This window comes from Astatotilapia calliptera, chromosome 15 (assembly GCF_900246225.1).
Source record: "Astatotilapia calliptera chromosome 15, fAstCal1.2, whole genome shotgun sequence".
Taxonomy (NCBI): Eukaryota; Metazoa; Chordata; class Actinopteri; order Cichliformes; family Cichlidae; genus Astatotilapia; species Astatotilapia calliptera.
This window is the reverse complement of record NC_039316.1, coordinates 11151062-11165388: the sequence shown is the minus strand read 5'-3', so window position 1 is coordinate 11165388 and position 14327 is coordinate 11151062. Positions and strand designations below refer to the sequence as shown.

Here is a 14327-nt window from a genome sequence, read left to right as displayed (position 1 = left end):
AAGCTCAGATCAACTCAAACAGGCTTTTTGAACATGGCAATGATTTCATTGTACAGTCACCAGATTTCAGTTCAAAAGAGCGCCTGTAGGAAATTTCCTTTGAGGACGTGCAAAACAAAAATATCTGAAGGATCTCTTTGTTACTGTCTTGTCAGTATGAAGCAAAACCCCCGAGGAATTTTTCTAGAATCTTTTTGAATCTATACCATGAAGATGAATATTTAAGGCAATTCTGAAGGCAAAGACTGGTGAGTGTAAATGCGAAAATGTGCAATATTTAAACACATAATACTAACTATATAATGCTAACTATGTAGTGCTAACACGCAGAAATTCTATTTTGGATTAAATGTTAAATTCCAAGTAAAATGACATTATCAGAACTCTGCAATACACAGAGGTACATGTCGAAGCTGACTAGTTTTCACTGACTATGATTGCTTTTCAGTTTTTCTTTGTGCACCTGCTGCTCTCCACAATGTGTTGTTTTTGAGATTATAATAGGTGGTGTTCCAACTGGCTCAGCTAAACCGTATCTGATACTCTGATCTTCCATTAAGTTGATTAAGTAGCTCTGGATCATGTGTAAAAGCTTTTGCTAGAGAAGAATGTGTCAGGAGAGGAAAGTCCAATATGATTCATGTTTTTGGATTGCTATGTTTCCCATACCACCTTTATTAAATCTCCCACAGTTCCTGAGCAAATATTTGGTCTTTTATTCTTTCTCCGTACACATACAAAACTTACACAGTAACTTTTAATGGATTCTGGTGAATACCAAAAGTTGTAAAAACAGTATGATTGTTTATGAACACAATAAAGCTATTACATTATGAAATACAAATGTCATGATTAAAAATGACCTATACACACACCTCAAGTGCCCATTCTTACAGTTTGCTTTGCAGCTTCTTCTTTGGTCCAATGTCACTGCATTACTGGTCAAATAAATAACACTGGGTGGGGACCTGTCACTGGAATGGTTGGAAATAGGGCACTCTGAGACAAGAGTTAAACTAAGCAAGAGCACACATGCTTCTTTTTCCCCCTCATATACAGACTGCTTTATATAAAAAGTGCATTGTAAAGATATACACTGAATTGTTTAAAAGTACTATATTCTCCTTTTGTGTGAAGCTGTAACAAATTCGAAGTGGTGTCTTTTTGTAGTGGCAGGCAAAAGTCCATTTTTAGGGCAGGACCGGAAAAGGTGAAGGCCTGCAGCAGGATGCAGAACAGTTGCCCAACAATGTCTTTTCTTCTCACTGTGTTACCATTTTCCAGGAATGGGCACCCCGCATTCATACCAGCCCACAAATGGATGGGGCGTGCGTCGGCCAATAACCCCAAATGTAACTGGCTCTTGTCTGTAGGAACGATAGTATCCTGCAATAGAGAAAAAGTTATTTATAGCTAAAAGCCATCCTCATTTAGACAGGTAAATAAATAGAAGCATCCCCATCCATTAAACTGCACAACAAAATGAGATAATGTGCAACAATTCAATGTGTGAGTAGTAAAAAAGCGCTGGTCAAAACCTATACAGGTATGAATGGCATTTCTCCACTGGCACATCAGTGGACATGAGTTTATGGCAAATGACATGTAAGTTGGTTTCTAATGGAATTTGAAAACAATAACACTATTTGAGAATTTATCAAATGCATCTATTTGTATGGAACTGCAGTTTTGTGAACGCATCAGAGACACTCTCATTGTGGCGCAGAGTGGCATATTCTTTGAGCATAATAGATATGGTGTTTTAGGCAATCCTACATACCCTGTTCTGATGCAAAGGTACTGCTTCCACAATAGTAATAGAAATAGTCCACAACAAATGCACTATTTACTCTTGTTTCAGTAATGTTTGATAGAAAAGGACAGCACCGCAGCACAGAGAAGCTGCTACCCCGGAGGTTGTGAATTTGATCATTTCTTACATTGTAAAACTTTCAGAGATAACTGCCATTAATGTGGGAATTAGACAAATCTGAGACCTGTTTCATTTGCTCCAGCACAATGTGACTGGCCTCCCTCCCATTCATACATATTCCCAACTGGTCTTTCCCTTGCCAGGGCAATCACAGCTGTATATATAATACGGGGTGGGTTTGATACACATCTGTGTGGTTGCTCAGCACCACATCTCTCTCTCTCTCTTTCTCTTTCTCTCTCTCTCTTTCTCTCACACACACACACACACACACACACACACACACACACACACACACACACACACACACACACACACACACACACACACACACACACACACACTCCTAATCGTACATTCGCCTGATGCCACAATGCTAAAATGCCTGGCATATAAGAAAATACCCTTAGAAGATTGCATACTTACCATAAATATAGTCAACTGCTTATATGGAGCAAGTTTTAAGCATTTTCATGGTGTACCAAAATGACCCGAAACTAATAACTACCAGCAATTCATGACTTTAATCTAAGAACTTATGGTTTAATTAGAAAAATTGGGGTAATGAAAAGCATGTGAAATTTGGGCTAAAACACAACACAAAAATCACTTTAACGAGCATTCATGCAAACAACATTCTGCATCTTTATATGTTGCATGGGTATAAATCAACCAGCTGGCCCTTTACAGAGCCAGAAAGGCAGACGGCATAGAAACAAATGATAAGTAAGGGCTAACAGTGCAGGCTGCAAATTTAAAACAATATGCACAGTCTGTTTTTATTTACCTTGTGCTGTGGGCAGATTATTTGACAAGTAGGCTGGGCCTGTCCTTCCATCCCTGTAGGAGTCCACAAACTGGCAGTGGTCCTCTCCCTGGCCAAATGTATCTCCTATACTGTAAAATGGGTCTGTGGGTAAAAGGGAGAGGTATCTTTATTATAACATTTCCCATTGCTATGGTGGGAGGCAATTCATAATAAATCTTGCCAAATGGTGTAATAATAATGGCAGAGCCAGGCAAACTATAGAAGCGTTTTACCTGAATAGAGCACTTTTCTTTCAGACCTGTTTCTGAAAACAGAATGAGAGGCAGAGCCCTCAGCTTTAAGGCTCCTCTTTTTTGGAACCAGGTCCCAGTTTGGGAGAAAGAAACATTCTCTACTTTTGAGATTAGGTTTAAACTTTCCTTTTGGACCAGGCTCATGAAGGGCCTGGCAGGTTTCTTTCTTCTGTTAAAAGGGAGGTTTTCCTTCCCACTGTCATCTTTCTTATAGCAGGTAAGCAGGTAGCCAAAAAGAAAAGGTTTAGCAAAGAACAGTAATTACCAATTATAACTCCAGGTCTGTGGCTATGTGCTTTGCATCCTAATAGCCTTTATCATTGGTTGTGTGATCACACTTTAGTCGGTGGTGACTGCCACACCTCTTCCTCCATAGAAACAGTCTTTATTTCAGATTTTTAAGCATCAGAAATATATTTACCTCTTAGACTGTCTCCCATGAAGATCTTGTATCGTAGGGAATTGCACAGAACCACACCCACAAACTTTCTGTACCATGTCCGCTTGACATATTGGCTGCCCTTACAGCTGCTGTGGACTGGGTTGAACTTGAAAGAAAAGGGAATCCAGATTGGCTCGCCTCCTGATTGCATTAAGGAATAGAGGAAGAAGAGCATTAAGTTGCATTTCTACCTAAAATGTTCTTTGATATTTTTACCTTTTGGTTTCTTTTTTTTTATATGTCAAGTGTTATATTATTCAGGAATTCATCAAGTGATGAATATATGTTTTGCCTACACACAGAAGCATTTAAATGTTTTACTTATCATCATTATTGCCTTTTAACCAAGTCAAAATATCATTGTTATGAAAAATCACTTGTGGCCAGATCACTCCTGGGGTCATATTGTTATAAACATAAATACAAAGGATAACAATAGACAAACGCAACTGTCACACACTAGAAAATAGTGAACACAATATCCAGTTAATTATCACAGAAGTTCAACATTAGCTATGTTACTATTATAAGGAAAGCTTTGGAAGAGAAAATCCATCCTAAATTACTGTAACTTTTCATTATTTTTCAGTATAACTTGTCTCTAAGTTGGAAATGTGTTGTTAGTGTGCAGACCTACCAGGTGGTCTTTCAATGAGGAGAGGGTCATCTGAAAAAACAAAAAAGAAAGTAAACACCAGGGGCGAAAAAGACTGCATATCAAGTTTAATGCATTCACCTGATGATGGGAAAGAAAAACCAATAGACCGTGTAATGCAGTGTACATGTGCAAGTCGGCTTCTCTTCAAGGGCGACTCTCTGTGTGAATATTGTGCGCTGAATATAACCGCGAGAATTATTCTTCTATTTTTGTACAGTAAGGAAAGAAAATGTAGAGTCAGTCTGAACTTTAATCATTAGGGTATCTCAAAGTTTACAGTTGCAGGTGATGACAGAATACAACCTGATTCAGTAACATAGGAGAGCGTTTCGCTGAATGGTCCCACACCAAACACATTCTTCGCTTGCACCCTGAAGTAGTACCTGAATGACAACAGAGCACAAAGTATAGCTTTAATAAAAGTTTTAGCATTTAACGTGCCACTCCACCTGTTTGTTGTTACTGGTTAAAAATAGGAAAATGATAACGATCGCAGCAGATCACTTGACATTCTTTAAGATTTAAGAGTAGCCCGATTTATGCTTGTATGAATCCAAAGTGAGCGCAGCACAATAAAAAGGCTCTCACGTTCAAGGGAAAAGGAGAGCAGGACTGAGGTGAGGCAAAAGGGATTGTTGAGAGGAAAAAGACACATCTATAAAAGCAAAGGTTAACAGCTGAGAGGAAAGTAGAAGAATGAATGACAACAAAAAGGAAGGATGTGGAAAAGTAAAGAAAGCGAGAGAGACTCTAATCAAAAGAGAAATTTGTCACCCAAAAGCGTTACTAGATGCTTTCTTGCCAGAGTGCAAAACAAAGCCAAACAGTGATCTCATTTCATCTCCAGGTGGTTGAGGAATTATAAAGTCCTGTCACATTTGAAAAAAAACAGCAGTGACAACACTGAGAGACTGCAAATTTTTCCACTGTGCATGATGTGTGCGCGTGAGCTTTCGTATACTGTGCAAGGTCACACACAGTAAGTTCATCATCTGTCAATTTCAAGTCTAAAAACTTTCAACACATACAGCCATGAAGCCTGGATCCAATCACCACGGCCATATGAAGAGGCTCACCAAATTATGTCACAGGAGAGGGAGAGAAGAAAGCAATGCAGCTATAGAGAGATGACGTCATGGAAGAAGAAAGACGAGAAGAAATCTGAGTGGGTAGGAAAAAAAGGACATTGTGAAAATAAATACAGTATCAAGGACCAAAGTTGCTTGCTATTTGAAACTTTCAATGCAGAGATCTTCATTCAAAAAGAAATTCTATGTGGCAACTGCACATGTTGTACCTTTTCAAGCCAAATCTGGCCTGGCCTCATAATATGCTTTTCATAATAAATGACAGCTGAACCACAAGATGAACCCACAAAAGCCAATTTTAAACTGTTTCAAAAATATTCACATATGTAAGAAATTCACAACCAATTTGTATTCTGTAAACTTCTCTTACATACAGCAGGAGAAATAGATGCTTAGAAAACCAGAAGTAGGGAAATTAGAAAATTGTCAATTTCTATGCATAAAAAGGCTTTAAATGAATTACTACATGTTGTTAAATGGTTGCAGATTTCCATTTTTACAAGTTCAGGTATTCATTAGCTATTTAGAGTGAAAACTGCTAGACTTTTGTTTGACGAAAGCCAGTTTTACATTAAAAAAAACCTTATATACAATGGAAGTAGAATATATATGTTATGTATGCACTATATGGCAATACTTTAAAACAAAGCACACTATTAAGGGTTAGTAAGGTATTAGGAAATACTCAAGTCATCCTTTATAAAGCATTACTTCTCTGTAATATGTCATTTATAAACACAGACATAAAAGGTTCTTGCTAAATAAGCTCATATAAAGGGACTAATGTCAGCATTTTATACTTTACAAATGATGGATTCACCACTTTTAAGTATTACATCAAGTAAAAAATAGCTTTTTAGGAGCTGTAATGGTTTATGAAATAATTTAAAAAGTCTTAGTAATTAACAGAGTACATAGATATACATTTATACATGTAATGATTAAGATATCAGTTATTTGTGAGAATGTTAATTGAGGTTTTATAAATACTTATCTAATATTGTAATTCATGGTCTATTAAAGAAGAAGAAAGAAGTGTGTACATTATTGTACATTATTGTACTTTATTGAGCCCCGTGGGGAAATTGCTCTCTGCATTTAACCCATTCACTCAGTGAAGCAGTGGGCAGCCATTGGGCGCCCGGGGAGCAGTGTGTAGGGACGGTACCTTGCTCAGGGGTACCTCAGGGTAGCTGTTAAGGGGAATCGAACCCCCGACCTTCCGATCATGGGGCAACCACTCTACCTACTGAGCTATCCCTGCCTTTTTTTTTTTTTTTTTTTTTTTTTTTTTTTTAAAGGAGTTACGAGTTTTTCTAAAGTGAACCTATTTATGCCTTACAAAGCTGTTATAAATGACACAACAGGAAGAGCACAAAGCAATACGCAACATAGAAATATTTATTGTAAAATTCATGCATAACCCATCTGAGGTCTTCACTAATAACTTATTAATGCTTGTGTAGTTATTATAAAGTATTACCCACCACATGACTCACTGATAGAAAGAGGGAAACTTGTGGATGCAAAAAAAAGGATAAGTTTCACTTATATGCAGTTATGCTGTTAGTCAATGCAATACAAATTTGCTCAGTAGTTCTGGAAACCATGAAGGAGCCTCCAGCATGGGAAATGCCAACACTATCCCATAAACCATTCCGTGATCCTGGATATAAACTGGTTGGCGGGAATAAAAACCCTTTGCATACTTTTGGAAAGCTTTTTGTGTTCATCTGTTTTTTTGACAGTTCACAAACCTAAAAAGACTCTTGCTTTAGACTGTGCAATATACTATATAAAAGCCTTTAGTGTCCATTAATAGCATTCATTTGAACTATGCATGGTTCACACATGTTGTTTTTGCTAAAGGATATAAAGTAGTTTCACTTTTGTGTCTTCTTGCACTTGCCAGTACTTAATCACTATATTTATTGAGAACTGCTGAAGATTATCTGGATGGCCTAAATGCACCAACTGACTAAATAACACATAAACTTTGTGTATCGATTTCGAAAAAATTAATCTATTTTTAAATTACTGCAACTAGGTATAAGTTACTGCACCATTTAGAGTATCGTAAATTCTTTTAGCAGAAACCCCTAAAAGCACAGGTGAACAACAAAGGAATCCAAGACTCTCTTTCTGTCTTGGGTTCATGTTTCCATGCATTTATTTTGACAGCCATGACCCATGTCTCGTAACACACGGCTGTGGAAACATGCTCTAATAACTGAAACAGACTGAGATGGCTGTATCTCTGTGCAAGTGTCAGATAATATGTGCTGTATTTATGTTCCGCTGAATTTTCTCGGGTCTCATCTGAGTTTTACTGCACGTCACAAAAAAAGATTCATATCTGTTTCTTAACCAAACTGCTGGTTTTCCACTTTAAAGACTTTTCCTGCCACTACTGCATAAAATGTACATGCTTTGAATAATATAAAACTAATTTGATCACAGTCAGCCATGTTCCAAACAAAACAAAACAAAAACATCTACATGCAATCACACAGAACACACAGGCAACATGCATATTTGGTCACGCAGAGGTCAAGGTAAAAGATTCATGCAGCTAAGCAAGTCTTTGTTTGTAAAATAAGCTTCTTTTGTTTTTATGACTCCCACATGGGAGATGATCTTGTACACTGCTCCAGCTGGAAAGTATTTTGGATGTTCACACATTGTACGTGCAAATGCATCTAGAGAACATTAACATACTGTAAACATACACAATAAAATATGTTACCTAGAGTTGGGCTTGAGATTTTCCACAGCCAGGTGTGTCCCAGTGGCAGCTTTAGAGGACCACCTATTGTTGAGGATGTCATCGTATGAGGCACTCTGGACCATGTAGCCTGCAGAGAATAACACAAAATTAATTGCAGGTCTCCTTAGTCATTAAAATGAAAATCTCTAAAGCAGATGTAGAATTTTTATGTTTATATCAATTTGAGGGTCAGCATAACAGGAAACGTTTGATATCTTGAGAAATAGACCTACATCCTTTTTGTTTTCTTTTTTTGGCCACCAGAATTTGGTTACCATAGCACAGCACAAAGACTGAAACATATGGAAAGAGCCAACCTGACACAGTTCAAAACCAAGGTGTAAAAATAAGGGCCATATACCAGAAGTTCTTGGCAGCGTGCAATAAGTTCCTCAAGTCTCCACTGGCAGCCCAGCCAACCTTGCGGTGATGAGGTTAAGCCTCCTAGTGGCTGGTGGCAGCTTCATATTTACAGTTCATGTCAAACTATTCCTTTGTGGGAGTAGGTGGTCTCAAACACTATAAAGAAAATCTGCAGTTCTGCATTTTCTGTTGCTCATACCGACTGTCTTCCAGCCTGCCTTCCTCTCTGTCTGCTTTCTTCTTCTTCTCAGACACACAGACAAATCCTCAGAATCCGGTGAATACCTGAGGTCACACAGCCCTCGATCGCTCACTTTAAAACTATGGAGACCAGTTCAGCTGCACGTCAAACTACCGACTGTTTCTATTGGACTTTTGAGCAGGACTTTCTGTTTTTACTGGCGCTGGACCAACACAGCTGGCTGCTGACAGATGAGAAGGGAAATACTAGCTACTTTGTTTTTCCTCTGTTGAGTTTTTATTCCTCATTCCTTTTGCATAGTTAAATCGAGGTTTGATAGAGTAGTATCCTTGCTTTTGCTGTCTGTCTGTGTAATCTATAGAGGGCAATTTCTCCTACTATGGGTATAAATTGTGTCTCTTGAAGGTAGTTCTTTAAGCCAAAAGCAACAATTAAAGTATTCAGTGAATAAAGTGTATGTTTTGTCTAAAGCCTTCAAAGAAAATGCCCTCAATGCATCAGAGTAAATGGAACCAGAAGTTGGGTACAGGTGAAAACTCACAAAACCAGATGCTAACAGCTGTTTCCATGCAATAGTTATTAAAAAAAGCCATGACCCGCAAGTCGTAATGCATGGTTGTGCAAACACCCCCTAATTACAAAAACAGTCCTTTGTGATTAGCTCTGGATGTGTGAACTAATCCCGCATATATATATGCCAGTTAATGTATATTGTATATCTAGAGTAATATATAGTAGCCTAGACCATTAGGAAAGGAAAGGAAAGGAAACACAGGAAATTGTGACAACAATGGAGGTCAACAAAATACTAAAGAAGAAACTACATCAGATTTTGTGCACATGGAAAATCCTTCTTATTGCGATCGATTCTTCCTTTTTTTCATTTCTTTAATAAGATTTGTGGGCAAGAAAAAAGTAGATATCTGAAGTTATTATTTAGGACAGTTTAAATGGGAGAAATAGTAATCACTGATGCCAAAAAAGCACAGACAGATAAGGCACAAAAGTCTAATAAAACTTTAAGTAACCAAGAACAGTGGGTAAGAATCCAAGGAAAGAAAAGTCTAGTGACAGCACAGACCTATCTGTTATACACATCAGATGATGAACCTGTGCACTGCATGACCATGAGTCTGTGGTTGCCTGCCAAAGAAAACATACTGCTTCTCTTGCTGGCCAGATTGCTACCTCTGATAGCGCATACAGAAGGCCGTTATCTCCACTCTCCTCTCTTTTCCCTTTTTCCATGTGTCAATTTCAAGGTCAGATGAATTCTGGTTTTCTCTGAGAAGCGGTGGGAGTTTAGGAACACTATTCCAAGTGTTCTACGCCGTCTGCGCTTTCACAATTTATTCCCAATAAGCTGCTGGACTGAGTTCTAAAATGTGAGTCTGGAGGGAGGCTGATAACATGTTCAAGGTATCTGGTGAACCACAACAGATGAGAATATGATGAAACAGACTATGTATTAAACAGGTGTGGATGTCACAGAAAAATGTAAACACAGCAATACTTTGCTGGAATTTGACTGATTTGATTGATCTAATTAGTGGTCCGGGTAGTTTTTGTTGCCAAAAACAGCTGTATTCACAGTGTGCTCTAATCTGCCACACAATCAAACTCTGGAGTGCACCACAGCTCCGGTTGTTGTTGTTGAAAGTTCTCCCATCAGATGCCTCAATACTGAACAGTAGAAGTCCTCACTAAAATTCTCACTTTGGGGGACAAACTGTCAAACAAAATCAACAGCAAGCTCCTGGTCTGTCTCTTCAGCTGACTTTTCAACTGCTTAAAAGTACTTGGTCGTCACGGGCGATGATCTTGCGCACAAAACTGAGGTCAGTTTAAAAGTGAAGAGCTTATGTGTGATTTCTGCACACATTGAACGATCTGCCGGAAAATGTTTCAACTGCACTGAAACCTATTGAGACGTGACGACCTTTAGGGTAACACTGACCAAATTTAAATCAGCTACAGCTTTCCTGTTTTCAAAGCTTTAGTTTCATTTCATTTCTTTAGTAACATTTTATAATAACGCTCAAATAATGTAATCACATGCAGTGCAAAGGTGAATTTAAAACACAGACACTGGTCTTTACTTTTGTCATTCAATACATTTAAACATATTTATGACTGTCATTAACACTGCATTTTGTTAGTTCGTTAGTAGTAAGTTGGGAGATTTGTTCACAATAAAAATTTTAGAACTTGCTGAATTTTCAAACAAATATCTCATAGTTAGGTTTTTCCCATGTGGCCCCCACGGGGGTCCCCTCTGCTCCACCACGTTTAATTTAAAAAAAAAAAAACGTGGAAATGTCTCTGATAAAATATGTATAAAAGCCAACAAAACAAAACTACCGATGCATAGTCACTGTAAAATAACAGAACCATCTTGATTAATGACATTTCTTACCTGACACCATATCATCCTTGAGAGGGCGGGCCCAGTCTAGGATGATAAAGGAGTGGCAGCCTTCCATAGCGACCACAGTGAAGTTATGAGGCTTGTTTTTGGGAGGCTGGTTGTGATTGGTTGCCAGGCTGTCATTTTTCATTAAGTTTTCCAGGATGTCAACCTGAAGGTACTCCAGAGCCTCTGTTAAAGAGCAAGGTGCTCCCGGGTCCTTCTGGATGTAGTTTACGTATGGAGCTGATGGAAAGCATAAATGTAGGATTAGGTTACTTATTTTAATAACATAAATTTGAGGAAGATATCTTCTTAATATAGAAAATTTGGAAAAAAAAACATATAACGTTGGTAATTTTTAAAATATTTATTGTAAATGCACACAATAAAAGACATGACAAGATTCTAGTACTTTTTCTGGTTACCCAATTTTGATTTATTATTTTCCCTCTGCAAATGCGGTGAAAACTATAATTCTCTTTTCTGAGTTGTAATAAGGAAGTCAGATTCTAGCCACATGCTCATCTGACTGTCCCTTCCCTGTCCTTTCCATTTAAAATTTTACTTGTTTTCAGTGATTCTAGAAAGGAGAGCTGAACCTACAGCTGTGAATACTTCAAGTATCACAAAATTCCTAGTCAAACTGGGATTTGGAGGGAACCACTGAAGTCTGGCCTCGCTCCCACCTCCCCAGATGACTGGCCCTCTTTGAATGCCGAAAGTCTAGCACATGTCAGTATCAACTCATCAACCCTCAGACAGTTAAACTGCGTGGGTTTCGGCTGGTAAAGCCTTCGATATGTGGTCATATGGCTTTTGTTCTCTGCATTCATACGCTGAAATACATCATCTGCCACCGCAGTGAGCAGATTTATGTGCCTATAGGGTGCTTGTAAGGCTGTGTCCACATGTCTAGGATCTGTGGAGGCCCGTGCTTGTGGATGATCCAAATGTTTTACTTTCCTCATGTGTTCATTTTTCACTGCTTAAAGCACTTCCCTACAGAGACACACTATCTTCTTCTGCTTGTTAAAAAACCCAAAAAAAACCCCAAACAAATCCAAAATCACACAGGCAAAAACTGGCGTGTGTAAGTCTGATGTGTATCAAAAGTCACTGGGAAACAGTATGAGGAAAGTTCATATAATGTCAGCTGTAATATTAGTCTAGTAAGGCATAAATTTGCATTCTAATAGTCCAAATATCCTGATGCTCATTTTCTTGCCCAATGCGGCAAATTCCATCCATCTGGAAGTAAGTCCAACGCATATTCACACAACTGCTGAAAATGATTAGTTAATACTTTTTGTCCCATGTCTGCTTTTGCCAGATTAATGCAAAACAAACCAAGCATGGGCAAGGACAGGAAGGGGAAGTCAATGTTGGATGGTTGATGAAACGCATATCAGTAAACTGGCAGGCTGCTAAAGAGGACCTAAGATATATTAAACTAATAAATAGGAAAGAGGAAGTCTCCACATTGAGCCAAAAGACTCTTCCTTCTCTGCTGAGGTCAGCAGCCTTAACTTTTATGATTTCCATTTTGGACTCAGGAAAGTAATAGCTTTCAGATGGCTATGTGAGGTGTGTAGTCGCAGGACAGTCGTCGTGTACCGAGAGAGAAGCTGTGCTATCGTTTCACTGTGGCTTGACATGACTGATAAAAACACAGCAATAAATCTCTCCCTTCACAATGCTTCTTGAAAAGATCATTCTAAATGATAATGACATGTTGCATTAAATCTGTCAGTAAGTTAAAGTAAAGCTTTTATTTATGTCTTATATAGAAGCTAATTGTGCTCTGAGCTCATTCACAAGCAGAATAGATAAACCTTGACTCTCATTGGCCACAGTGACTACAAAACTTTTACAACAGCTTCATGCTGCCACAACTCTACTTTAAAGGTGCACTCCCAGTATTTTTTCCACAAAGTCAATAGACGCGCCATGAGGAAAACTACAAACTCAGTCTTTACAAACTCTTGTACAACATCTTCTGTTGCTCTGCAGATGTTTAGGCGTATCTGGAGTCCACAGCGAAGCAGAAATCCTTATTGACACGAAGGAACTGATGCTTTTGTAGTTTGAATATTGCAATAATTTTGACTATCATTAGTCATCCTACTTAACAGCTCTCACTTTATGAAGTCTGTCTTGCACTAATTACAGAACAGTCTGTTTTCAAACTCTCCGTATGTTCACCATGAAAACATCCACAGTTAAAAGAAGTTATTGATCATGTTCTTGAAATGCTGTAATTTATTTTTAAAGCCTGTGGCTAGAGTCTACATGCTATTACAAAAAGGCACCTATTAAAAGGACCTTTAACATTACGTAGTGTTTGGAATAGTAACATAGATGTTGCTTTTATTTCTGTTGAGAGAACATTTCAGTCTGTTTGTGAAACCATATGAGGTGACGGGGTATGAGAGGCCAAAGAAAGCACGCAAGAACAGTTAAAAGACAGTAGGGGCCATAGTTAAGGATGAAGTCTAAAGACCCTGAATAAAATGTCCTTCCTGAACGTAGTTATTATGATCCAATTAAGGTGTGGTTGTATATTTTCTTTTTTGTGGCACGTTGTCAACGTGCAACCTGAGAAGGTCGTGCATTTATTTATTGATACGAAAACCAAAATCAAGGTCCAAAATGTATTACTCCTCTACAAAATAAAACAGAGCTCCGGTTATTATTTACAGCAGGGTAAGACCTCCATCCATATGAATAAGAAATTGAGCTGTCTCTTGACTAAACTCACAGTAACCCAAATAAAGATATACTCACAGCTAATTGGAGGAAGTGGGAGAAAAAGAGAGTGCAGTGTAAATGCTTGTTTAACTAAAGGGTATATCATGCATATAGAAATCTGTAATATTAAACTTAAAATATGGGAGAAGCTAAAGTAATTTAAGTCTTTGAACTAACATATTATGTCTATATTTTAGTGTAGTGAGTGGAAATCTGCGCCAAAACATCCTGTTTTGCTCCTAAGGTGTAATGTAGACTGATCAACAGATGTTCACTAATGATTCTGAGACTGATCCAGCAGAATGGTCACTAAAAATGGAAACCATGAAGCTTTTGGCTGCAAACTCTAGTTCAGTACATAAAGATTTTTTGTTATATGTAGATTTATACTATTGGACAAAAGTACTGCCACCTATAGGAGCCTATAGTGGCATCCTATTACAGCACATCACTTGATTTGAGTTTGTTAGAACAACCTATTTTTTCACAAATGTTTGTAAAGGGAGACTGCATGACCCTGTACTTTACACATCTGTTGTAACAGGACTGGCAACACACAAATTCAAAGATTAAGACAATACTTTTGCCTATATATTGTATTTTTATATATTTTCTGTGGCCACTTGGAGCACCAGAAAACAGTTGTAAACATGG

At 38.0% G+C, this 14327-nt stretch overlaps 1 protein-coding gene across 7 annotated transcripts in view; it reads right to left on the bottom strand.

The window, feature by feature from the left end:
• Positions 1–692: 692 nt before the first annotated feature.
• The window catches only part of fndc1 (fibronectin type III domain containing 1), a 43295-nt gene continuing 29660 nt past the window's right edge, over positions 693–14327 (bottom strand). For all 7 annotated transcript variants that reach the window (XM_026142269.1, XM_026142275.1, XM_026142270.1 and 4 more), the window contains 7 exons: positions 10932–11168; positions 7930–8038; positions 4399–4478; positions 4075–4104; positions 3417–3578; positions 2721–2843; positions 693–1386 (listed from right to left, as the gene is read on the bottom strand). In XM_026142269.1, coding sequence (XP_025998054.1) covers positions 1271–1386; positions 2721–2843; positions 3417–3578; positions 4075–4104; positions 4399–4478; positions 7930–8038; positions 10932–11168 — 857 coding nt within the window. In that variant the 3' untranslated portion in view covers positions 693–1270. The remainder of the gene's footprint in view (positions 1387–2720; positions 2844–3416; positions 3579–4074; positions 4105–4398; positions 4479–7929; positions 8039–10931; positions 11169–14327) is intronic.